Below are 27859 nucleotides of genomic sequence, written 5' to 3' on the forward strand. Positions count from 1 at the left end.
TTTCGCGAATTGTTTGTTGTATATACGTGAGTGCGAATTATTTGTTGCATCAGCTGATGGCAACAATTTGAATTTAATTATTAAAAGGTTTTAGCGAAATTACCCGATTGCAATAATATAAATTATCAACTTTTTTAATCATTATGCATTATTTATTAGCTATTATCACAGTGATACATTTGTGACAATTAAAATTGAATTAAAATATGGCGTTGTAAAAGAATTTCAAAAATCAGGAAATGTTCTAAATACATGAACTACACCGAAAATATTTTCTTAATGACGTTTATTTCTTAAAATCTTTCTGGTTAAAAAGCTAAATATAGTTTTCTAGAGAACCCTTTCCTGTTGGATTATGTTATGTAACGCAGTACGCAAGCACTTGACTTTTTCTTGGAATGTCAAGTGCATTTTGGGGAATTTAAGATATTTCAGTCGCAATGCAGTAAACGTAGGAAGCTAATGCAAAATATTGATATCGATTAATTTAGTGATGTAATACATGAAACATAATTAGAAAAGTTTGTTTTATTAAGTAACATTAAGTTTCAAGCCCTACGAATAGCAAATAGATAAATCACAATCGATTGGCGAAAAAATACTTGAAAAAAATTTAGATTAAAAAATTAAAAATAATAATTATTTTTCGAATCTCTTCTTTGAGAATATCATTCAGAACTGACCACGAGCCGGATTAGCATATTCTCAATGATAATTTCAACGTTACTACTTTAAGTAATCTCAGGAATATATTGGTTTTAAATTTGACTTTCAAATTGTGCTAATTACAATTGATGGTAACATAGTATATGATAGTTGTATGTAATATACATATATAGAATTTAAAGTCAGCAACAAGCCCAACCAAATTTTAAATTAAAGTACTCTACTGGATAAAATAAAAACAAATAAGCGTAAAGTTTTCTCTGTTTAAATTATATTACGACATACAAAAATGTATGCTAAGATGCTTAAACCAATAATTTGTCATCTGATGTTAAAAAAATATTTATCGTATTGTTAAACCAAATACTAATTGAGTTTCTCTAGTGTTAAAGGCAGAATCTTGGTGGCTTTGGGTCGTAGAAAAATATCATCGCCCAAGATATCGTGATCAGTGAGCTCATAAGGCATGGCTGAGATCGGTGTCTTCTCCTGAATCAGCTGATAGCAATACTCGGCAAGCAGATCCTTCAGCAGTTTATTGAAATGGTTGCGCACATAGTTCCTAACGACATCTGGAACGCGAGTCAAATCAAAAGCATCACGACAGTAGTGTAAATTAGGCAATATTTGAGGTATTTGTCGCATGAGCTGCTCCAGCTGCGAGCGTAAAACTGCTATCGACACAATAAAGTCTGAGCGATCCGGAAAGAAGAAGCATTCGATGCGACAACGTGGCATCGTTGGCGTCGGATTGCAACCGGGAAGATTGAACTCGGCACGCACAAAGAGCTGAACATCCAGCCGGGCGAATAGACGAAAGAGTATCTGCAGATGCCGGTCATGGGGAATGGGACGCGAGTTCACGCGTCGAATCAGACTGCCCAAATTGTGGAACGCTTGCTTGGCATCAACGCTTGATAGTTTGTCTTCTATTAGCTGACGAGTTCGATGCGAAAATGTCTTTGGCACTGCAACTGGATGTTGCATCATGCGTTCGAATTGCGTTGAATTTGCATCCAGAATGGTCTGTGAGTTGGGTATCAAACAGTCTATTGTCGACTCGTCGATCCCTCCTTCCGACTCGGATTCCAATAGCTGCGGTGGCCACAGCTCGTAACAATAATTGGGATCGTAGTCGTCATCCTCCTGATCATACAATACGAGCATATTGTTTTGACTAGGCATTGCATCACCTGCTGAGCTCATGTCACGCTCGTAATTCTCCTCGAGAGCCTTCTGAGTGATCACTTCTTTTGGCTTGTATATCACTACATAATTGCGATGCTTCGAATTGAGTCCGGCTGTGACCCATTGAGGCTTCCTAGTTTCCGTCACTAAAGACTTGCAGCTCGATCTCTTTTGCTTCACTCGGACATCCAACGTGCCGCCGCTGGAGAGCATTTTGTCTGGCTGTGATTTCGAGAAGATTCTTGACTGACGACGCCCTCGATACGAATATTGCGAGCAGGAGCTAATCGAACGTTGATATACCGGCGTGTGTCCGAGTATTTGTGGCCGATTGTTGAGCTGCGGCTCCTTAAAGAGGCTTGATTGACTTGTTTCATTTGCAGCCTGCTGACTTTGCAGAGATTTCTTCAGTCGCCTGTCAATTTGGAACTGTTTTAGTTTCTTTTTGTACTCTTTGTTGAAATTCGGAGTAGCCGGCTTCTTGACATAAAATATGACTTGCTTTTCAACTTCCTTGACCTCTCTTACGTCCTCAATCGGCACATCTTTAATGTCCTTGAGCTCATCTTGCAGCAGTTCAGAGACATCATTTGATTGCTTCCTTGTATGTTTATAGTTGTGCATTTCCTCGCGTGGCTCCAGCTCATTTAAATGTTGCTCTAACGATTCCACAATCTGTCTACTATCGGTTAACTTCTGAATATTTTCGACTTCACATGGTTCGGGTGGGCTGTGGGCTGGTTGTGAATGTTGCGAGCAGGAGGTAATCGAACGTTGATATACCGGCGTGGGTCCGCGTATTTCTTTTGGATTGTATATCACTACATAATTGCGATGCTTCGAATTGAGTCCAGCTGTGACCCATTGAGGCTTCCTAGTTTCCGTCACTAAAGACTTGCAGCTCGATCTCTTTTGCTTCACTCGGACATCCAACGTGCCGCCGCTGGAGAGCGTCTTGTCTGGCTGTGATTTCGAGAAGATTCTTGACTGACGACGCCCTCGATACGAATATTGCGAGCAGGAGCTAATCGAACGTTGATATACCGGCGTGTGTCCGAGTATTTGTGGCCGATTGTTGAGCTGCGGCTCCTTAAAGAGGCTTGATTGACTTGTTTCATTTGCAGCCTGCTGACTTTGCAGAGATTTCTTCAGTCGCCTGTCAATTTGGAACTGTTTTAGTTTATCTTTGTACTCTTTGTTGAAATTCGGAGTAGCCGGCTTCTTGACATAAAATATGACTTGCTTTTCAACTTCCTTGACCTCTCTTACGTCCTCAATCGGCACATCTTTAATGTCCTTGAGCTCATCTTGCAGCAGTTCAGAGACATCATTTGATTGCTTCCTTGTATGTTTATAGTTGTGCATTTCCTCGCGTGGCTCCAGCTCATTTAAATGTTGCTCTAACGATTCCACAATCTGTCTACTATCGGTTATCTTCTGAATATTTTCGACTTCACATGGTTCGGGTGGGCTGTGGGCTGGTTGTGAATGTTGCGAGCAGGAGCTAATCGAACGTTGATATACCGGCGTGGGTCCGCGTATTTCTTTTGGATTGTATATCACTACATAATTGCGATGCTTCGAATTGAGTCCGGCTGTGACCCATTGAGGCTTCCTAGTTTCCGTCACTAAAGACTTGCTCTTTTGCTTCACTCGAACATCCAACGTGCCGCCGCTGGAGAGCATTTTGTCTGGCTGTGATTTCGAGAAGATTCTTGACGGACGACGCCCTCGATACGAATATTGTGAGCAGGAGCTAATCGAACGTTGATATACCGGCCGATTGCTGAGCTGCTGCTCCTTAAAGAGGCTTGATTGACTTGTTTTATTTGCAGCCTGCTGACTTTGCAGAGATCTCTTCAGTCGCCTGTCAATTTGGAACTGTTTTAGTCTCTCTTTGTACTCTTTGTTGAAATTCGGAATAGCCGGCTTCTTGACTTGTTTTTCAACTTCCGTGACCTCTCTTACGTTCTCAATCGGCGTATCTTTAATGTCCTTGAGCTCATCTTGCAGCAGTTCGGAGACATTATTTGTTATCTTCTGAATATTTTCGACTTCACATGGTTCGGATGGGTTTTCTAACTGCTCAAGTCTACAATTGCAAGTCACTTCTTGAGGGAGTTCATCTTTTGACTTCTCTTGAGACTTCTCTACTGTCAACAAATTTAGCTCAGATGATTTCATGAGCTGATCTAAATTTTCATTGGTTTGCTTCTTGTGCTTTGAGTTAAGGGCCTCATTTGCAATCTGCTCATTTTCAAGAGCTTTTAGTCGTCTATTAATTTGAAACTGTTTCAGCATTTCTTTATGCAATTTGTTGAAGGTTTGAAGAGTTGGGACAGTTTTGTTAAACTCCTCAGGTGGTTTCTTCATATCTATTGGATTCCATTTAAACGAGTCGAGAATTATCGCTTTTTTGGCTTCGTTTGAGAGAAGTTTGTTTATCTTATTCTCTTGCTTTTCGATTTTTGCGTTATTGATATGTTGAGAAAATTCTGTGTTTTTTTCCTGTATATCTTTTTCATTTAGGATTTCGTCGTCATTTAATTGTTGCTGCGATGGTTCTTTGATCTGCTTCGAGTTAGCATCTTGAGACATCTGCTCGACTTTATTCAAATTCAGATCAGATGTTTCCATATTGCTTGCCTGTTCAACGCTTGAAATGTTTTCCTTCTCCTTATCTTGAGCTTCCTCAGCCATAATTGTACGCAGCTCAGACGATGCATTGATCTGCAAAATAGTTGAACTGCTGAGTAACTGTTGTGGCAGAGTCTTCATCACATTTCGTAGCAGTTCCTCGATCTGTTCAACTTTCTCAATACTATGAAGCTCTGATTCAGTTGACGGCAGTTCCTCGCTCGTACGCTGAAGCTCTGTTTCAGTTGAAGGTTGTTGCTCAGCTAATTCCATAATCTGCTCAGCATTATCGATGTTTTGTTGGATGTTTTGGTGCACGATTTGTGCCAGAGGTTGTGGTTGCTCAACACAATTTGCATTTGACTCAGATAGTTCCTCGATTTCACTATTGAGGATCTCTTTAGGCACCTTCTCGGCTTTATTTAAATGCTGATCAGACGTTTCCATAATCTGCTTAATGTTTTTATTGTTTTGCTGAATAATTGGCTCCTCAACCTTTTCAATACTAGCATTGATGTTCTCCTTATCCTCTTGAGGAACTTGCCCCACCTTATTTGAGAGCTGTTCAGCTGACAGTTTTTCGTTGTCCATAATATGAGGCTCTGTTTCAGTTGCAGGTTGTTGCTCCACAATCTGCTCAAAGTTATCGATGTTTTGTTGGATGTTTTGGTGCACGATTTGAGCAAGAGGCTGTTGTTGCTCAACACTATTTGCATTTGCTTCAGATAGTTCCTCGATTTGGTTATCGAAAATCTCTAGAGGCACCTCTGAGGTTGCAGCATTTATCTGCCGATTTGTAGATATATTTTTCAATTGTAGTGGATATATGTCAGCCGTTGCATTTAGAGCTGGGATCTTGACCTGTCGACTTTTGCCGCTGCCAGTTGCTTCGATCTTTGGTTGATGCGGGTCTCCAGTATATTGGAGGGATAATCTTTTGCCCTTGCATTTTATTTCAACGACTGCATTTGATTTGTTTTTTGACATTTGAATGATATTCTTCTTCAGCGAGGCATTCATAAAAGCATCCTCCAGATGAATGTGGCCCGAGCAACAGATCAAAGCATAATTATTTGGCTTTTGTGGGTTCACAAAGAGTTCGCGTTCGGATGCCGTCAGGCTTGTTACACCGAGATGAAATTGATCCTCTATCATATAGGCATGGATATTGAACATATCATTCATGTGCGAGTTGCTGCCCCTGGGTGTGATTAGCAACACAATCTTGCTCAGCAAAGGAACACAGAAGAGTTTGCGCAATAAACGATCCTGATCCGAGCCTTGGCCGTTGTTGTCGCCCATCATTTGCGGTTTCACGAAGCGCTTTGAGACTATCATCGGACTAGGATGCAGCACTTTGGTCACATAACGTGCAGCAAATGCCGTAGGCCGTGGTAAACGGATGGATCTAATGGATCTTATCATTTCGGGATTCCGTTTCGTTTGCGAATTGAGCTCGGATGGCATGTCATTGTACATTGCACCCATCAAATGACAGAATCCCTCGTCAATGCTGCGACCTTCACTAGTTACCTTTGCTGAATCACCATTTGAGTCACACATTGTAATTTTAATTCAAAAAACTCAAGAATTTAGCAATAAATTAAAAGAATTTTTTTGTCCTTATTTCGAATTTTGTTAAAATGTAAAATGAACTGTTTGCTTAAAATGTTGAAACTGAAATGATGAATGTCTGAGCTGTATAAAAGTCTTTAACTCTACGCTTGCTAAGTTAATGCAATATTTGAAGGCCCTGCTGGAAAATATGACGGAATACAAAAGTAGTTGGCTTAGTAGAAGTTGAGTAAAAGATCAAATATATTCTATATTTATTTTTGAATGAGACAATGCTAACTTGGACAAAGTAACTGAAACATATATAACGTGTACTTGATATACTACGCGAAATTAATAGACTTCGTATAAATTATAAACTACGTACACTTAGTATACAATTTATACTTAGTGCACAATACGCACTTAATTCTATACAATCAATAACGTACATACATATGTACATACATGTATACTTCATACAGAACGTTTCTAGGTAAGCTACTTACGTATTCTTTATAAACTACGTATACTTGATATATTACGTATACTTAATATACTAAGTATACTTGATGTACAACGTATACCTAATATTCGACGTATAGTATAAGTATAATCTAATAATTTGTATTCCTAATATATTACATATACAACTTATATAACGTATACTTAATATACTATGTATAATGTATAATTAATATTCTACGTATGCTTGATATACTACGTATACTACGTATACTTGATATACTACATATACTTGAAGAACAACGTATACTTAATATACCACGTATAGTATACGTACACTTAATATATTTGTATACTTAATATACGTAGTAGTATACGTAATACTACTAATAATTGTTATACTTATTATACTACGTATACTACTTAAAATTTGTATACTTAATATACTACGTATTTTACTTACCAAACGTATACTTAATATACTACTTATACTACTTATAAAACGTATGCTAAATATACTATGTACTATGTATACTTAATATTCTACTTATGCTTGATATACTACGTATACTTGATGAACAATGTATATATACTTAATATACATACCACTAAAATATACGTATACATAATATAATTTGTATACTTAATATACTACCACGGTTGCCACTTTTGGTACAAACACTGGTACATTTCTTATGCGTTGGTACATTGGATCACTTTTTTTTACATTTTGGTACATTTTTAATATGCCTGTTTTAGTATTTAAATTGTTCATAAAATTTTATGTTCACATATATTATTTTAACAAATGGCTCCGTTCCACCAGACATAAATTTTGTATCAGTTAAAAATTGAACCATGACTAACACTGGGAAATATCGCCTACAGTCGATTTGCGATGACAATTGACAGGATAATTGAGAAAATATGTATGCGCCAATGTAAGGCCCACTACGTAAACAGTTATTTATTGTGAATCACAATTTGTGAAATACAAAAAAATCTTTCGTGAAAAATGTTTGGTACATTTTTGCTAAAATTGGTACATTTTTTCCAAATTTTGGTACAAAAAATTGTTTTTGGAATAGCAACGGTGTATACTACGTATACTACTTATAATTTGTATACTTAATATACTACTTATAAAGCGTATACTTAATATACTATGTATATACAATGTTTACTTAATATTCTAAACTATTTTTTAGCAAGCTTAAAATATTTGCAAATACAATTGTCGCTTTATGGAAATAAATATTAAAGCTAGCCAATATTAGAAAACAAATGAAAGCATTCTACTCCTTCTTCCTTCTCCTAGATAGACAACCAACCAAGTTGACGATGAGAGCTTAGATACATACATAGTATATCTGCTTATTATTTCATGATGCATAGTCTCAAAACCTTTGATTGCACTTAAATGGGCGCTTCTTGACACCTCAAATTGCAATTAAATCCTCGAAATCTTTGACACTTCTTGCAGTGCGAGATGTGCGACGAGTTTGTGCACAAAGATACTGGAACGCAGTATCTTAGAGATGTCTCGCATTACTCACTGCTACAAAGTGGGAGTGCGCTTTCATTCATGTCCATCAGCTGCACATTTGAGCAAAGAGTGGGAGAAGGTCAGCAAGAGGACAGCGACAGCTCAAAGCTATAAAAGCCGAGTAGGTCGCAGGTCGCATAGTTGAGTTATAGAGCAAAGACTAAAGCTTGCATATTTACGAAGGAGTAAAATCATTTTACTGAAACGAAACAACAGAAAACTCAGCAAAGACACAACACTCTGGGACAAGAGAGGGCGACAAGATGCAAGGGTGCAGTTCAAAGTCATAGTTATCTCTTGTAAATGAAAGTGAAAAAAAGAAACAAAAACTAACAATGTTGAAGTGAGGAAAAAAAAGAAAAATCCAAATTCACGAAGCAAGCGTAAACTAAGCAAGTGATTGGGAAGTTGCCAGTGTATAGTAATCCTTTTACCCCAAGGGGAAGTTTTGCTCGTAAATTGAAATTGAAGTGCAAGCAAATGCAGAGGCGGCAAGTTTGTTAGAGCTCAAGCAAGCATAAATTACATAAGATATTTCATTTTGTTTTGAATCTTTAGCAAAATCTTATACGTCAAACCTATTTTATGCCTTTATGAGCACAGTTTCCATTTAAAGTTTCGTTGCTGGACATTAAAGTGAGGTGACAATCCTGCGATATTGTCATTGTTAAGCGGCCCATTATCAACATCAAGCGCCATGGCATCTATTTGCTTTGATTGGGCGACAAATTCAATCAAGACAAATGACATTAATTATGCAGGAAGCAGGCAAGATAATTCGAGAGACAGAGAGAAGCGAGCAACACACGCTGTGGCGTAACATTTGCATTTGTGTGACTAATGAACGTTAGTAATTAGCCGTAATTGCTGCACGGCTTAGCGACAATGAATATTTCAAATCATGAATATTTAACGTAAACTCAACTGCTTAGTATCGCGCCCCAAAGTTCTGAAGTTCACTTCAATTCCCTGAGAAAATTCTCAGCGTTTTGCAGGTTCAATGGAAAATATGTCTTCCCGTCTGGCCTCATTCCACATCAATGAAAGACATCAATGTGATATCCATATTATTGACAGTGTCTGGAGTGCCGCTTAAGCGCATACTCGTCTTCACTCAAGTCTCTCTCTCCACAGCCCACACTTCGCATTGTTCATTAAGTGCGGGAATTTGTCAATTCTAAAAATATCTGTAAAAAAAATAAGTGACAATGCAAGAGAACATAGTGTGTGAATAAGTGCAGCTATCTAACACATTGCATATATAATTAAGTAGCTTTCATATAATGAACTTAAGACAAATATTAATTTTGTAGTTCAGTAATTAAAAATCACTAATTTTTAGTTTCACTACACAGAACTCTTCGATATGGTAAGCAATCAACCTTTTCATTTACTCAAGTAATTCCTGATACGTGAAGAAGTGATTTGAAAATTGTAGAATGCAAACAGCAAATGTTTATTCACTTCGTAGCGATGCTTTATTTATTATACGATATATTGATAAAATACATAAGACTTAATCGTTACGCACTACTCCAAACTTAAGATGGAAATATAGATAAAAAGAGAAGTTGGAAAATCGATGATACAGCGCAACTTATGGGCTATCAACGTTAGACGAATGTTATTAAAATAAAAACAAAATTAAGAAAATTGTAAAATATCATCGTATACAGCTTATTAATTAACTAAGCATAATTTATTCGCATTAAGTAAATTTGTACGAAATTATTTATTAACGCTATTCACACAATATAATATGGCTATATAATAATAAGCAAATCATTTTATAAAGTGTCATTATATAATTAGTATTAAATGTTATAAATTGCCATTAAGCAAACTGTCTTTGACAGTCGCTTCTTGCTCTTGGTAATAATTTTAAAATTTAATTTATTTTGAGGTGTGATATTGTTAAATAATTAACTTTTGCCCCTAACTATATTATTCCAAAGCAGTAAAACATAATTTTTTAAAAATGTAATTCAAAATGCAAGCTAAACCGCTTCATTTCAACTCGTTGAATAAAATCAATCTTTTTAGTATTTACTGATAAAGATTAAGCCACAACTAAATAACTCAGAATGAAAGCCGGCTAATAGAACTCCGATGGTAACTTGAGATTTTGGCCACAGTGGTTAACAGATGGTATCAATTAGATGTGCTATAAATTATATGGTTTATTTGAATTGCTTCACCGCTTCTTTTGCTGATGAAGTTTGGACCATTGACATTGCGATACGCAATTGTCACACACACAACACACACACAAATAAGGGGTTCTATAGCGTTATCGTTATCGCCACTGGAGGCGGTTCCAGTAGTTGAACTTTGTGCCGCAGCACAAACAGTTACGCTAATTGAATGGGTTCCATTCAATGAGAAAAGCGGAAGGGGAAAGAACATTGGACAGATGAGAAGTAACAGCTACTCAGGAATGTTTGGGGTTCGGTAATTTGGTATTTTATGTGCTCATAAAATGCCTTTTATGATGAATGGGGCTAACGGTGGGCGTGGCTCGTTTGCTCTACGGTTCAGGGGGGCATAAATCATCAAAAGTATTTATTGTATATTAGCTGCTCTAATCGCAAAGTCTTTCAGGCCTCCAGCTGTCGGTGATGCTGCTGCTGCTGTTGCTGCTGATGCTGATGCTGAGAAGAAGGCCGCCTGCTAATAATTTGCCAGTTGATTGCCATTGGCGTTGACATCTTTCGAATACAAAAGTAATTAATGTTTTTTATGGTTTGTTGGGCGATGACTTTGCTTCCAGCTTTACTACGAGATTTAATGTCGCTCGCGGAGGAAGCGCGCAATTTGACCCCTGTGTTTGGGCTTGTGCTTGGGCTAGGGATGGGAAGCTATCTGCGGCTGGCTGGCTGGTTGGGCCAACGATTAATTTCAATTAAAATTGCCAATGGGCAAGCGCTTCCTTTGTGCATGGATGTGCACTAATATCAACAGTTGGCATAGCGATGGCCGACATCATAATTAGCAGTTAATTACGGTCACATTTAATGCATTCGTAAATTGCAGTTGTGCATGCAGTTGACATTTAAATGCAATGCGTAGCGATGCACGTGACAGACTTGAAAATATCCAGCAATGCGTAATACTAAATATTACATTACACTATTATAATATTATAATATATTTTATTTCCTCAGAAGACATGTGCCACATTACTGCCATTAATTCGCATCCTAAAATTATGCTTTAAAGTAGCATCAGTTAAAATTTATATAGAGATAAAAGTAAAAGCTATGTACAAATATGAAAATTGTCCACAATTCATGAAGTGACCTGTATCTCAGCCATTTGAATGGCGATCGTAACGTTCTTTTGCACAAGAATTTCTCCGGGACCAAATGTGTACAGAAAATATATATTTCGGCCATATCGTCATTGATTCATGCTACTTCTATCTTCTTCTTTTTCTTTGATCCCGATCGTCGTTTTTTGGTTAGCGGAACTGAAAAATTACAAGTATAGAGTTGGTGTATATAACTATATAAATTTGTAGTTCGACTTACAATTGTACCTTGACGCAATTTTCTTACAAATTTAGTGTTAAAAAAAAAACAAGTAAGAATGCTGTAATTGAGTGTGCTCGACTGTGAGATACCCGCCACCCATTTTGAATAAAAGCAAAATATCTCGGTATAATTCTCAAAATTTACCAAAATAAAATACCGGAAATACTAAAAATATACCTAATAGTATATTTGGTATATTGATACACTACCACAATCAAAATAATTAGGCTTCTTCTGCCTGTTACATACATTTCCTGCCAGCACAAAATTATAATACCCTTCTACTCTATGGATAGAGGGTATAAAAAAGTAAGCGGTTTAAACAGGCGTGAAATGAAGTGGGATTCGCGTGTAAATGGCGTGCGGTTTCCTTTCAACTGTTTCACATTTTAATTCGATTGATTTATTTATTTAAAAGCAGCTGCCATCTGAAAACAACCTTCCATAGAATATTTTAATAATCATTAAATGGATATTAATGCCGAGATTACAATAATCGTTGAATGCTATTTTTAAGTACATTCGACACTCGATATATAAATAGATTCGATGCACATCGAAAAGTATTCAATGAAATTCATTTGACATAAACTGGAAGCAAAATGGTTTTAAAAAGTCAAAAATCATTGCACTGCAATGCTCAAATTTGTGAATTGAACTTGAGTTCGTATCGTACGCAACAGGCACTTTCAAGTTAAGCCAGATTGATGATGCTTCATTGCGTGTACGGTAAATAATGAAATTGAAATAATAGAAACAAAGAAAGGTTTTATATTCAATTGAAGTGCCACTTCAGATCTGTTTTCTCGCTGCCAGACTGTCGTCTCTTACATGTATCTATGTCGATTTCGATGTCGATGTTGATGCGAATGTCGTTGTCTCAAGTAAATTGCAATAGTTTAAATCTGAATTAAGTGCTTTAAACAATTCGACTTTTTCATATTTCTTAAATGTGTCGCATAGAATTTTATTGTGCAGCAAATATGTAGCTGTCAGACACATTATTTCGCAAACAGTTAAACACAGTAAAATGCATTCCTGACAAAATAATTAATGCTTATAATCAAATTATAGATAAAGCGTTGACACTTTATGCATGTTAAAATGCAGCTTGCAAATAAGACAATTAAAAGAAATTTTGCAATTAGTCGTTTATGCATAAAACGAGATTTATTATTCGTTCAATATGTCGCACATTTCGTAATCCAATTATAATATAGCTTTCTCCTCCTCTTCTCTCTCTGTTTACCTCTTTTACATTTTCGACACTTTACTTTATGAAACTGTGCTGCAAATTGTGATGACTTTAATTGACATAGCAAGACAGCCAAAAGTAACAAAATTCATATACTTTTTTTTAGACTCGTACATCAAAACATGAACAGAAGTAAAAGCAAAGTTGATCGACTTTGTTACGCATTTCCAAGTGTAACTTTACTTTATTGATAGAGCATTGTCAATGCAACTCATTCGTGTTAGGGTATATTAACTTGATACTGGAAAGCAGAGTTTTATATATATTTTTACAATTCGCCGTGTTACTAAATGGATAAATGACAACAACGATAGCTGCTAATGGATTTACAACGTCGTCACTTCAATGCGATTGCAAATGCAGTTACCATGTCAAAAAGATTGAATGAATAGATTCGTATACAGCTCAACTAGCAGATACTTAATTTTACCTAAAAAAAGTGTAGCTTATATAAATTTTAGGTATATTTTTAATTTGAATACTTGATTTCAGTTGTTTTAAGACTTTTATGCGACTTGCTTTTAAGTTACATTTTTGTTTAGTTTTGTTTACTTATTTGAGGTGCTACTTGCATATATTCTTCATTTCATTTTTTTAAATCACTGCATTTGTTTTTAACATCAGCTCTTCGTTACTTTTTTTTACTGAAGTTATTTTCTGATAGTATTAAAGAATAAAAGATAAGTAACTTTTGTAGTCTTTGAGACTATTAGAAAATATACGTTAAGCTTTTTAATATTTATATTTTTTTTTTAGTATTTATTTTTAGTTGAACTGCAATTTATTCAACTTTACTTTCATTTAGCTTTATTTATTTATTTTACGGGTTACAATTTATTTTACTTTATTATTTTTTTTTAGATTTTAGTCTAGTTATTTTAATTTTTTTCAACTCTTTGTTTAAAGTCTGTAAAATATTTCCCTTTCACTGCAAATTCAATACTTTGCAAGTAATTTTGTACATACATACGTCTGCAACGCTCAGCAATGCGTTTTTATGGATTTTCATTGTGACACGCATAAGCTTAGTGCAAATACTGGAATGAAAATCTGTGTAAAATTCCATATTGACATTTTACAAATTTATGTGGTGTACTTGGCAATAAATGCTGTCAATAATATTCATTCACACACAAATATGGTGAATGCGGATATTCACATATGTGTGTGTGTGTGTGTGTGTGTGTGTGCGTGTGTTGTTTAACACAATTACTCCCGCATTTTTTATGCGCATAAAAGGTAAAAAAAATGAAACGCTTTGGCAACAGTTGCAGTCGAGACTCGGTAAACGGCAGTTTGGTAAATGGTTGTTGGCAGTTTGCAGTTTTCAGTTTGCAGTCGTTGGCCGTGACAATCGTTTGTCGTGCATCCTTATACGCATCCTCGTCGTTTATCCTTTATCCTTTATGCAGTGCATTGTTGTATCTGGCAGCGGCACTCAGTTGTCGTATTTGTGCTGTTGCATCGTTTACATATCCGTCGACGTTGCCATTCATTTTATGCACTTGCCGACAAGTAGAGAGAGAGAGAGAGAGAGCAGAGAGGAGGCAAAGAAGGAGGCAAAGACGAAGGACAAAGGACGATGACAGTTGCGCTGGCTTTAAGCTTAAAATGTCGCCCAAGTCGGTTGCAGCAGTCTTCATGATTATAGCAAAGGGCGGGGGATGAAAGTGCTTTTGGTCTGCATTGTTTTAGCATCGCTTGAGCCGTTTGACTATCTGTCTGTCTCTCTGTCTATCCGTCTGGCTGTCTGTCTGTCTGTCTGTATGGCTGACGGTCTGACTATTTGGGTGCCAAATGAAATTGCCACTAAACAAAGCAACTGCCACCGGCTCCGCTTATACAAGAAGCGTCAAACACTCGGACAAGCACAAAGCACAGTTCCAACCATTTGCTGACAAGTGTCGGCTTATCATCATCCACACACACACACACACAGCATCTGCATTTACAACAACACAACTTCTAGCTAACAGTTACTAATTTAACAAGTTGCGGCATTCAGATGTTCAGAGTTGCAAGCTGCGAATTACACATTAATTAGCCATTGGACCAAGCAGAACTTTGTCTGTGGACGAAGCTCAAAATACAAGCTTGGCACAACCAAACTACCGAGAAAACAACAGTGCGATTTATTTATGCAAGAAACAAACTTAAATTGACATAATAATAAGTGTCCAAACTCAACTCGAATGTCATTTTGTTCAGCTCAGCTTGCTAAGCTTGCTTAGTTTTCTTCCCCATAGCTGCGATGTAGTTAACATCTGCTCAAACATCATTTGATACTAGGCAAATATGTTATACAAAAGTAGAATTGTACAAAATAAAATAATAAATAAATATAAATTGCAATAAATATAATTATAATATTAATTAATAAATATAATATATGTAAGTATAGAATTGTTTTTCCTTAGTGATTTACTGACTGAACTCTTACCGAATAGAGTTAACTTTAGGAGCCACACCAAATAATTTACGAGAATCGTTGGCAATTTTGTTCATTTTTAAGCCTGTTTATAAATTTGAATGAAAATTTACAAGGTAGCGAACCCTTTCAAACAAAAGTTAAGTCACAAACCATATCAACTATTTCAACCAATGCATTATCCAATTCTGCAATTTGTCCATTTTTTTTATGGAAATTGTATTTTCAAATTTATTGAAATATGTTTATGAAATATTATTCGTTTTTTCTACATATTGGGTTATTTGAATATTTTTATAGTTTTAATGGAAGATCTCCATCATGATCTACTTTATATAATGATAAATATATATCTTAGATGCATGATCTATATTCATTAATAGAACTCTTAAATTTTTAAATCTAAAAGTATGTATATTATAGTATTAAATCAGTTTTCTGTTACCTGCATATATGGCTTCTTATACTTCCTTCATAGTTTGGAGAAATTACATTATGAACTTTTCTTACAAATAGAAAAATTGATTATTACTTAATTAAAATAGCATGGTCTTCAGATGAAAATTTTACGATGACTCTCAATGAAAAGTCAATGGAAGAAGACCATTTGTTAAATATCAAAAATAAGTTTTTTGTTAAACTCAAGAAAAGTAATTTGAAATAGAGAAAAGTATTTACCTCTACTACAAACTATCGATATATCGATAGTTTTGTCTAGTTTCAAAGGGAATAGACGCCACTTAGATCGCTGACAGATTTGAGAGACGAAAGCGACACAATTCAAGCAAATTTGGAACGAATCAACTAGTAAAATTTTCAACACAGTCATCGAATTTGCCATCTACCACAAATACTATATTAAATAGATGGAATCACGAAGTGGGGATCGTCAGCGTCGAGCCTCGGCCAAGTGCAGTGCTGCCCCGACGCTTCCCTCTTCGCAGGACGAGGAATTCCACTTGCGGATGATCGATTTGTATGCTCAGCAGCCGTGTCTGTGGAACACAACTCTCTGCGAATACCAAAACGCGGAGCTGAAGCGTGAGGCATGGGAAGACATCACACGACATCTGGGCTCCCATTTGAATGCCGCGTTTGTGCGCAATCGCATTCAGAGCATGCGATATCGCCTCAATGTGTACAAGCTGCAGCTGCTGGAGTACAAGATGAGTCCCGAGACCGCCAAGATGCCCGAAAAGCTATATTTCATGGATAAGTTTGACTTTCTCGACTCGATCCTCAGTTTGGACGATGAGCAGTCGCGGCCAGAGAAGTCGGAGAGCGAGACGAGCGATGTAAGGTCGAGTTTAAGTATTTCCAGCATTTGTGAGCAACGTGTGCAACAGGAACAATTGAAGCTGCCGCAATTGGTGCAGCGTCTGAAAGCTGCCAGTCAACAGCTGCCAGAGACAAGTCAAGTGCTCGACGTTTCGTTGAGGAGTCATTTGCAGCGTTTGAGTCTCGTCGAGCAGGCCAAGGAGTTGACCAGCGATAACTCACTCTTACATATACCCAGCGTGGTGAGGAAGCGTTTGCAACAACAGTTGTCACAGGCAGAGCCAGAGCAGAAGGTGAGCACAGAGGTAGAGGTGGACACAGAGGCGGAGGCGGAGGTAGAGAAGAGCAGCTCCAAGGCAAATGTTTCACTGTTGAGCATTCCACAAGCTTCGCTACGAGCTAAACCAGGTGATTCGATATCCAAAACGCGTGTGAGCAAGCTGCCAAAGCAATCAAAGCAAATGGAATTGTTGGAGCAGCAGCAGCTATCCGATGACGAGGATCTCTATCGCCTGCACTGGAGTGTGCGGCGGGAGCAGAGTTCGCGTCGTGCTGTCGCCTTGCCACCGAATCACGAGTTGCATCCATCGCAAGCGATGCCTCCGCTGCTCTTTGGCACTTCTCTGCCCCGTTCTAGCACGAAGAATCGCAGCACTTACAACGCGAAAACCTAATCAAATTTATTTCAATTTTCACATTGACAACCGCACATATCTGTGTGTGTGTGTTGCATAAGTGAATTCTTTCATTAAATCGCAACTCAAGTAACTCAACCGATTAATTAAACAATAAAACAGGCTTCGAAGCTGCTTAATATCAATTGCAAATTGCAAATCGAATTGCATTGTTTTTTTAATTACAGAAATTAATTACATTTTCATTCGCTGGATTCACACAATAGTTACTAAGCTGTGCCTTAGTTCATGCTTAAATGCATTTTTGCATTAGAACTTAATTGAAAACATATTAAATGTTTTATCATACCATCAAAGTTCTTAGAAGCTGACTATATATTTAAAAATCTTTACAGACATTCGGTCAGTGCATTTGAATATCTGTAGAAGAAAAGAAAAAACTTAATTGAATGCGATTTTAGATTGACAAATCTCATTGAACAATATATACAAATATATTTCATTTAAACATTATTTTAGTATAAGCTTCAGAGATGCAGATTGTTGTTGAAGAGGTGCGCTTTACTTTAGCTGATATGATATGATATGATATGGGAGCTGATATGACAATTTTTATTTCCACGATACTGACGTTTAGCTTGTATTTTGAGTAAGTGTTTAGAATCTTTTTATCGTTAGTAGTTAGGCAGATTTGTTTTGGTATAACTCCAATTGCTCAGATATGATGCAACTCAAGAACATTGCCAGAAAGGGAGTCCGACTAGTGCGATACATCTCTCAAATAATACCGGAGGTGCCCCAAGACCAGCTTAGTGCGAACAGAATTCTCACATAGAGCAAATGTAAATGCTAACTTGATCTCGGTGCTCAGTACACACAAGTACAGCAAAAGCTAAGCCTATTGATCCATTTCACTCTAAGAATTATTAAAAGTTGTCATTAAATTCGAATAATCTAGAAAACTGCAACATTCTTTCAAAAGTTGTAGAGTAGCCCTAAATAGTTCTAAACTCATTGTGAAGATTTAAAGTTCTCCACAAAAATATTTGAAAGGTCTATTAGAATCAAATTCTGGCTGAAGCTTCCCAAGTTGTTATTTTTATGCAGGAAGAGATTTTGCCGTAACTTGCACATCAGCATTGTATGTTCGACAAGGCGTGAGATATTCGTTTTTGTTGTGGTGAACTCGAGAATTGCATCTTTGAGCTGATGATAAATGAAATATTCTCATTTCCGTTTTCGGGTGCAGAGCATCAAGGAGAGCAAAGTTCATTTGACATTGTTGCATAGTCGTAATTTCATTTCCTCTTCTCTCCCCTCTCTTCACTTGAAGACGCTTTTTTTTAGCTTTTCCCTTCACATCCTCCTCCAGTTTCCTTCCGTTTATGTGCTAATCTCTGTCACGCTCTAGCTGCCAGTTGCTGTCTCTGTTGCACGCATAAATTGGCAAAATTTTAATTTTCCACTAGATTTGCGTGGATTTTTTTTGCTCCCTTCTATCTTTTGTCTTTTTTTTTTCAATGTTCTTTACGGTTTGCTTTGATTTTTGCACACATCCGAGCACTGTTCGTGTGTTTGTGTGTGTGTGTGTGTTGTGGCTAGTGTCTGGCACGCTGTCGTTGGCTGTGAAGCAAATAAAGAATCCCAAGTCCATGGCGAGCGCATTCTTTTATCTTTTGTTGCTGTTGTTATTGCTTTGATACCCAGCCCAAAGCGGGCATGCCAAGCTTTAGTCAAGCGGAGACCTTCCTTTCGTTGCAGTCCTCGCAGTCGCAGTCGCATCCTCATCGTTATCGACTTCCTGCTTTGCCATGTCCTGCTTTTTGGTCACGGACAAAGTTTGCCAAAGTCTCCCAAGTGGAATCAGCAACTATTTTCGTCGCCAGCTCTGTCTGCTTGTCGCTTCCGTTCCCCAATCGCTCGGGCTGCGGCAACGCGGCGTATGATGAATTTATTCTGTGGCACAGCCAAAGGGGAGCGAGCATTTCGTGACTGAGTGATGAGCGATGAGCGATTGACAAAACGTTAAGACGCCAAACAGAATTCAAGTAGTTGTGACTGTGAGCGGCAGGCAGACAATAAAATGAAGTTGACTGCGTCGAAGAAGAATAAGAAGAAGATGATGATGATGATGATGACGAAGAGATGTGGATTAAAAAGGGGGAAGCGAGCGAATCGAAGAGCAAATGAGATGTTATTGTTCTAGGTTAACCGCAGTGAAGGGGCAAAATGGGATCTGAGGAACGACAGTGCTCAAATGGCATTAAATCGTTTTCACTATTTGCATTTGCCACAGTCGCAGTCCCATTCACAATATCCTTTTATTTCAATCATTTTGTCTCGGTCTCTGCCTTTGCTTCTGCTTCTGCCTCTGCTTCTCAGCCTTCAAATAATGTCAAAAATTTGTTTCTTATTCTCAATTTGAGCAAGCGACGTGCTCATTCTCGATTTGATTAATTCCAGTTCTCTCTGCCAAATGAAATGGAAGGCTACCTCGATGAGACATCTGACGAGGTGTGAGAACCCACAGCAGAGACAGACACCGAGACAGAGACAGAGAGAAAGGCAGAAAGAGAGAGAGAGAGAGAGAGCGAAGCAACTTGCACGCAACTTGGTCATGATTTATGAATGAGATAAAAAGTCTCAATGGCAAAACTTTTGCCGTCTCCCAAGCGACAAAGCCGCCATCGCCATCGCCATTGCCGTTGCCTTTTTACCACAGCCAAATTATTTTTAGCCGCTCTGGTTTCGGTCGAGTTCGAGTTTGAGTTGCCCACAACAAACCGGGCTAAATAAATTACAGTTGAGGCTTGAAAATAATATTCGCCTAAAGCGTTTGCCGAATTTAAGGCTGTGAGTCGGCTCAACTCTCTGGCATCTGGCATCCGGCATCCTGGGCGCTCAGCCAAATGTTAAATGGGCTCATTAAAAGCAGCAAAATCCAATAAAATTGCCAGTGATGACGCGGGGCAAACGGGGGGATCGAGTAAACAACAGCAAGTTGAGTACATTGAAAGTGCTTTGTTATTTTGCTGCTTGCTCAACTTTATGTAGAACTGAAACAATGAGCTCTTATGTAACCGAAAAGATATTAAGCATAATTACTCAATGCAGTATAACTCAACAATTTGAATGCCCATTTCTAAGGGGTGTGTGTGTGTGTGTCTTAGTCACGATCGAGGACACGCAGCTGCTCCTCAACACATTCGCAACACGCTTCATCGAATTCGGTAGCTTGTATGTACTTCTGGACACCATTAAACTCCTTTTTGAGAGCAGCAAACGAGCTGGAGTAAAGCATTTTGTCCTTGATCTTTGCCTGCATCGGGCACCACAGCATTAGGAAGAGCTTCTCCTTGAGGCACGTGGATGAGGCGCCCTGGCATTGATGTTGATAGGCATAATCGTAGACCGCATAGCGACATTCCTCGGGTCCGATCTTGCGCAAATCCTCAAGAAAATCATCATATTCAGCATCGCGTGCGCCAATAATTTCGATGTTGATTTCGCGCTCCTCTTTGATGGCGAAGATCACATAGCGATGTTGCTTCATCTTGCGTATGTCCTCGAAGATGTCCTTGCATTCGCTGGCCACCTCAATACCCGAAGTCATCTTGCTGTCGCTGCGAGAGTGATGAGTGACGAAAGGCCCATAAATCAATCAATCCGTTATGCAATCAAAATTCCAGACTCACCAGAAAATGTACTTGCTTTTATGATTTTAAAATTTGTGTTTGTTTCGTTTGGTATTGTTGAGAATTCTAAAGTTGATTGCTTAATTCAGTGAAGAAAGCGGACTTTTAAATCAAAGCTAGCTGGGAATGCTTTTTTATAGTGAATTCATTACTTGACAATAATATTTAAGTAAAAAATCTATAGAAAACCGTAAAGTACGTACATATATTCTATGCAAATAATAAAAATAATATTAATTATAACAGTTTATTAGAATAATATTAAAATAAGTTTCACAAGCAAGTCGCAAGGTTAAAAAATATGACAAATTGTTAATTTACGCGTCTCAATTTTAACAAGATATACCAAAAATATACCGAAATATACCTAAAATATACTAAGCAACGTATGGAGAGATATACCTTAAATAGACAAACAAAAAAAAACTACTGTAAAACTACTTAAATACACTACTGTAAATATATATATCGGTATTATCGTTATAATATTCCATATATACGTTTAATAAACTAAATAAACTTACTGAATACTACTTAAACATGCCCAATACAGATATAAAACAAGTACTGGATTTACCCTATGCTACTCAAACATATACATTTAAGGAGAAATAATGTAAAGACAAATATAATGCAAAGTGAAATTAAAGAAATAATAATTGTGATGGGCGAAGTCAGTATTTACTTATTGAAGGAAAAATGCAGACATGTGGCGAATAGAGAAATCCGAATTTTTCATTTAAATTATTGCTGCACTTTGCCCAAGGCTGAAAATGATTGGAGCGACAGTTCAAACAAGAGGCTGCAATTGATGGTGAGTCTCTGCTCTTGACTATTGTTTTCTTATCACTTATTATCTCAGCGCACATACTCCGACCACACATATAGTCATAGTTATATCTAGTGGCATAGTCTCAGCACATGAGAGTGCAAACACATACGTACGTACATAACATTTGTGTACATTCTTGTATGCCTGAATATGCATATAGAAGTAGACACACACACACACACATACAAACGGTGCTTGTTTGGAAACAAAAGCGAATCTAATTGGGTAGCCACGAGGTGCATGTGTGGGATGAAAGAGCAGAGAGTGAGCAGATAGTATGTTCAAAGAAGAGACTAGAAACCAGCAAACAACTGTATTATTCATTAACTCTCTGCACAATTATAAATTAAGCGGTCGACTGCAAAACTTTGCAGGTAAACTATTCTGAGAATAAATGCTCAACTTTTAACCGCTCTAGGCGTAGTTTCTTAAATTCTATCTTAAGATGATTTAGTTTTTAAGTGTATTAAGTATAAATATAACATTGTCTGCAAGTTTTAACATTGCAATCAGTAATTGAATATGTTCCACTCCAAGTTAAAATATAAAATAAATCCAAACATTTCTTGAAGCATGAATAATTGCCTGAAAAACAAACTACAATTTTTAAAAGAAAGTTGTTATAATTATCTCAAAATATAAGGAGTAAAAAGAGCAAATTATAAATAGTTTATAATACTAAAGTTGAAAGTTCAGAGATTCATAAATGCGGAAATGAGAAAGTGTATACTCGTATATTTTTAATAAGTAAACCTCACATCAATTAGGATTACAAAGAATTAACGAATGCAGCTGTACTTGAGAGAGTTGTCAAAGACTTGCTTGCTGTGGCTGTTGCTGTGATGATGGCTGTGGCTGTTGCTGTGTGAAGTTGTGGTCCGAGTAACCATGGGTAATCAACAGCAGTGTGTGTGTGTGTGTGTGCTATTTAAATTCAATATGCGCTTGGCTCATGCATATTTCAGTATTCTTTCGTTCTCTCTTCTTTATGTAATCAACATGCGTGGCTCATGCTCATATTGTATACCATTAACAGGCGCTCCAATTTGGCTCTGTCATTGCGAAAATTGAGAATCTCAGGGGCTGCGGCTGAAGACACAGGCGAAGTCGAAAGAAGATGATGAAGAAGAAGAAAGTGGAAAAAGTAAACGAAGAAAAAATAGCATTAAATACAAAATAATGTAAAATACACTTGAGGCAGCAAGCTCGAGGCAGCGGCAAGGCCTTTGCGAGTGCCACTCCAGCCTGCGGCCCCCCCACAGCTGCCCAACAACAAAGAGACAAAATAACAACAACAACAAAAGGAAGATGAATAACAGCAACGCGAGGAACAAGTTAAGATACTGATACTGAGCATAGGCCAAGAGCTGGCTCAGCTGCCAGATACGCTTTAAGCAAGTGATTTGCTGTCAAATGAAAACAACTTGCGGATTATGCTTAGGCTAATGCCAACACACAACCTGACACATCTTTACAGGGTATCACTCATGGGGGAGTTCGCAACTGGCAACTGGCAACTGGCAACTGGGACAACAACGACAAGTTATGGGCATTAAAGACCGCGAGCTGCAGCGTCGCCCTGCGGCCAATGTTGAGCGGAGATTTCGTTTTTATTACGCGTAAATGAAAGACATTTGTTGTCGAATGTTGTCGTGCATGCTGCCACAGATTGTGACTGCGACTGCGACTGCGAGGCGAAGCGAAGAGTGGGTAATGAGGTGGAGATTTGCTACGAAGCGAGAGCGAGTGAGAATCTTCTTTTGCTGCTTGAAACTTTTGCCTTTGCCTTGGCGATTAAAATCGCTTTTACGGCCGCCAGGCGTCGTCCATCGACGACAAGTGGAACGGACTCGCGGGTCGAGTGGGTGAGTGGGTGAGGGACTGGTTATAAAATGTTATTCGTTACTTAAATGCGAATGATTAACAAGCAATCGAAACATCCAAAAGGGACAGCAAAACCCCACGACGATGGGCGAAGACAGAGTTTTCAATTAATTATGCTGGCATTATTCATGCGTCTGTTGCCATTGAACCCAAGCAGTACAAACTTAGCCACGCTCCACGTCTCCGCCCCCATCTCAGTCTCACACTCACCCAAATGGCAAAGTTCACTTAAGTTTAATTGATTTGAGGCATTTGTTTTAAACAACAGAGCACAAAGCATAACAAAAGAATAAATTCAACACAACAAATGGTCTGTAAGAATTCTCTTGTTGCTTGCTCCTGCTCTCATTTAAAATTTTAAAAAGGAGTAAAGATTGCGTATACGACTGTGAGGACGAGTACAGTTGCTACACATGTAAACATGCTGCTTAAATAAGTGAATTAAATTGAATACTACTATTCAATTGTTCTTAGTGTTGTAAATTATTTTCAGAAACCCTTTGGCATAAATGAAGCCATTTTTTATGGCCAAAAATAATTATTTTTAGTCTTGTTTTTCTATTCTATCTTTTCATAAACTTTTGTATCACACGAACGAAAAAAATACACTTTTAATGTAAATAATAAATATGATGGTTATCAAAAATGTGACGGGCAAAATGTAAATTTGTTTTGGTTGCAAAAAAATGCATTTCTGCACAACATTCTAAAATTACACTTCAGGCTGCACTCAAATTTACATTTCAATAGATTGTGGCAAAAAACACTTCGGGTTTTTAAATTGCGTGTAAGTTCTAGTTTTTTTTTTTATAAATTTGTTGAAAAAAATTTATAAAAATAATCATAGATATTTGATTGATTAATATATTTGGGTTATTGACAAAATGGAAATCGCTTTATATTGTTCTTCTAAAGCGTTGCATTTAAGTAATTTTCTGAACTATTTAATCTAAATTGAGTAAATATGGGTAATGTTTAAATTAAGTTTCAATAAATTGAAATTAGTTATGACGTTATTGTAAATTGTTAGATAAAAACCACTTACAATTTATGATTTTTAATTTGCAATTTTATTGAATTGATTATTTATTATTAATTAATTTATTTTTATTATTTTGTACATACAACTTTTGATTGAAGTATAGTTAACTTACATTTAGCTAGAATATTAGATGCTATGCCATTTGGCTTAACATAATTGTAGCTTAATTTTATTCAATTCAATAAATAAAAAAAATGGAAACATTTCTTAGAGATTTTTATAATGCTTATTACTCAACTTTCTTAAAAATTAATATATATAATAATGAATTAATTGTTTTTTGTCATGTTTGCTGAATGCTCGTAATTAGCTGCTCATATGCTCTAAAAATATGTTTAAAATTTTCTATGCAACATTACTTATTCGCCCTGTATGACACACATTTTTGCAATTTATGCAGCTAATGTAATTGAGTATGCATTTCTGTTGCATTTTAAATACGGCGCAAAATAATATTTTCAATCTGTTTTTCAGTACATAATAAAGTAGAAACTTGTTGAATGTTGGTTTGAGCAGAATTTGTATAAAGCTTCCCTTTTTTGGGTATTGTATCATGCAATTAAAATACAGCAATGTAAAAAGATACTTTACTTGCATGTTGCATATGTAATGCACTATGCACTGATGTTGAACACACTTTAAGTTAGCCGAAAAATAATATTTTCACCCTGCTGGGTAAAAAGTAAAACCTTGTTGAGTCAAAGAATTTTATTGTTGAAACGTTTTGTTTTCTTTTTTTTTGTATTTGTGTTGCATCATGCAATTAAAATACAACCAATTATCTGAAGCATCCAATTTAAGGATACACTTAACTATAGTATATAGTTTTCAGTACATGGCAAAAGTGCAACATAAGCCCAGCAGCTGGCTCAGTTCAATTGGCAAAAACAAGATTTTAAATTAGTTTTGTCATCGAAATTCGAATATATGCAAATTGGTAACTGAGTGTGAGCGTGAATGTGAGTGTGTGTATGAGTGGGTGTGTGTATATGTGTGTGGGTGCTATCAATCGAAGCAATTGTCTCACATGAATACCCAGAATACAAATACAGCATTTGCATTGTAGTCTGGCACAATATCGAATGTAGTTGAACTAAACTTGCCACCCATGGAAATTAAACGAAATTGTCAACATGTTGTTGGTACAACCAGCTGCTGCTGTCATCATTAGTAGACAGTTGTAAGTTGACTCCTTGCATGCATGAAAAAGCTGAATTAACTACAAGCCAGCATGCTGAGTCCCATCTAATTAACCAACATCAAAATTGTTATCAGCTTTTATTTTCCTCACATCAATTTTAGCTATAATTCTGCATAATAATACATTGAAATTTTGATCAAAATGTCTTCAAATATGCTTTGTTATTTAATTCAAATTAGATAAAGAACTTAACACTTTAATCACAAATGCAGCTGCGTTCCTTGAAATAGCAGCGTGACAGCCTATGAAAGGATTCACCTATTTATGGTGGATTGATTTTATTCCCAGCTGTGTTAACTACAAGCCAGCATTCTTAGTCCGCTTTTATTAACCAACATCAAAATTGTTATCAGCTTATATTTCAAAATTTATTCACATGAAATTTGCTTTGATATTTAAGCCAGTCAAAGCTAAGAACTTAATGCTCTGACCACAAATTCAGTTGTGTTCCTTGAAATAGAGATTAATAATATGAAAGTCTTTATTCACTATTTTATATAACTTAAGCTTAGTTTAACGACTAAATGTTGCATATATAAAAGAGCTGAATTAACTACAAACCAGCATGCTAAGTCCCCTCTAATTAACCAACATCTAAATTATTGTCAGCCTATATTTCAAAATGTATTTAGCAACTGCATTTCCTTCTCATTCTACCACACGAATTTTAGCCATAATTTTGCATAATAACACATTGCAATTGTGATCGAAATTTCCTTTATTGTGTGGCTATTTAAGCCAGTCAAGTCACGAATCACGCTGCAAATTGCAATCGGATATTAATCACATGCAGCTGTGACCTTTGATGAGAGGATTAGGCTTTATTTATTTATTTAGAATAGTTAGATACAATTTAAATCAACGCTAACAAAGGGTTTCAGCTTGGATTAAACTATTTATGTGGGATTGATTATATGAATATCTTTACGCAATATTTCATATATTTACATATGTTATGTTTGTCTCTAGCACTTTTCGTGTTTTCTTAAATCCGTAATCAGATAAAAATGGCTAGATCAGCTTGAAACTATGTATTTAATAAGAAAGCAATCACCTTAAAGATATCTTTAAGAAAAGTATTCAGCGTATAGCTTATTGGTGGCATTACTCAATTTGCGCTCAAAGCACATTAAATGCAATGCAGGCATTGCCACAAGCGTACTTAAGGTGTCATTACATGCTGGTGCACTGTGTGGCACGTAAATTTGCAGCACAAAAAGGCAAAAGTTTCTCAGGAGCTATGGCAAAAAATGTCTCTGCTAAGACTTCGGCAGTTGAAACTTGCTCCGTTGGCATAAGAAAAGAACAAAGTTTGCGCAGGAACAGGAAACGTTGCACATGGGTCAACCGCATTGCAGCACAGACTCGAACATTGCAACACGTTGCAAGGTTGCAATATTAATGTTGCCATTGAGAAATTGACGTTAGCATTGTATACAAGATAATACACTTTTAGATTGTTATAACTTGAATTATATATCTCGAATTTATTTACTTTTCTGTTATTATTTGATGCATTTACTATATCTGTTAGTTTGCACATTTCTGGTATCTATTGCCTGCCCCCATTTAGAGTCTTGAAAAGCTTCTGCAGACAGTTAATTAATTCCAGCAGTATTGAGGTTTCAAAATACTTTCAAACAATTACAGTTGCAACAATTAGCAAGGCAAATAAACTCCCCATTAAACAGCAAATATTGTATGCTCACGTTTTACTTCACAACAATAAAAAGCTTAACATAATATTCCCATTTAACTCTTATTACATTAAGAACTCACTGAATTATAAATAAACAAGTAAGAAAGCTACAGTCGAGTGTGCTCGACTGTGAGATACCATTTCTATCCATTTTGATAAGGAGCAAAACAATGCTGTGTTTTACTTAAAATATACCGTATTAATATACAGCTAGAATATATCGAAAGTATTTCTTTAATATGTTCTAATTTTTAAAATACTGCAATTATTATTATAAGGGTCTAGCTTCGAAAAAATGTGAATCAATTTTGATCTACCTGC

The 27859-nt window shown here is 36.6% G+C and overlaps 3 protein-coding genes across 3 annotated transcripts; 1 reads left to right on the top strand and 2 right to left on the bottom strand.

Annotated features, from left to right (window-relative positions):
* Nucleotides 1–917: 917 nt before the first annotated feature.
* On the bottom strand, nt 918–6179 carry LOC133847697 (uncharacterized). The gene is made up of 2 exons (XM_062282877.1): nt 4730–6179; nt 918–3634 (listed from the first exon to the last, which is right to left on the bottom strand). The coding sequence occupies exons 1-2, from the start codon at nt 6052–6054 to the stop codon at nt 1033–1035; spliced, it is 3927 nt and encodes a 1308-aa protein (XP_062138861.1). The 5' UTR covers nt 6055–6179; the 3' UTR covers nt 918–1032.
* A 9834-nt stretch (nt 6180–16013) lies between these two features.
* On the top strand, nt 16014–17377 carry LOC133848706 (uncharacterized). The gene has a single exon (XM_062284363.1). The coding sequence runs from the start codon at nt 16139–16141 to the stop codon at nt 17222–17224; it is 1086 nt and encodes a 361-aa protein (XP_062140347.1). The 5' UTR covers nt 16014–16138; the 3' UTR covers nt 17225–17377.
* Nucleotides 17378–20191: 2814 nt separating this feature from the next.
* On the bottom strand, nt 20192–21010 carry LOC133848894 (cofilin/actin-depolymerizing factor homolog). Its single transcript, XM_062284627.1, has 2 exons — nt 20881–21010; nt 20192–20808 (listed from the first exon to the last, which is right to left on the bottom strand). Exon 2 carries the CDS (start codon nt 20796–20798, stop codon nt 20352–20354), a length of 447 nt encoding a protein of 148 aa, XP_062140611.1. The 5' UTR covers nt 20799–20808; nt 20881–21010; the 3' UTR covers nt 20192–20351.
* Between the last annotated feature and the right edge of the window lie 6849 nt (nt 21011–27859).

Source organism: Drosophila sulfurigaster, chromosome X, assembly GCF_023558435.1.
Source record: "Drosophila sulfurigaster albostrigata strain 15112-1811.04 chromosome X, ASM2355843v2, whole genome shotgun sequence".
NCBI lineage: Eukaryota > Metazoa > Arthropoda > Insecta > Diptera > Drosophilidae > Drosophila > Drosophila sulfurigaster.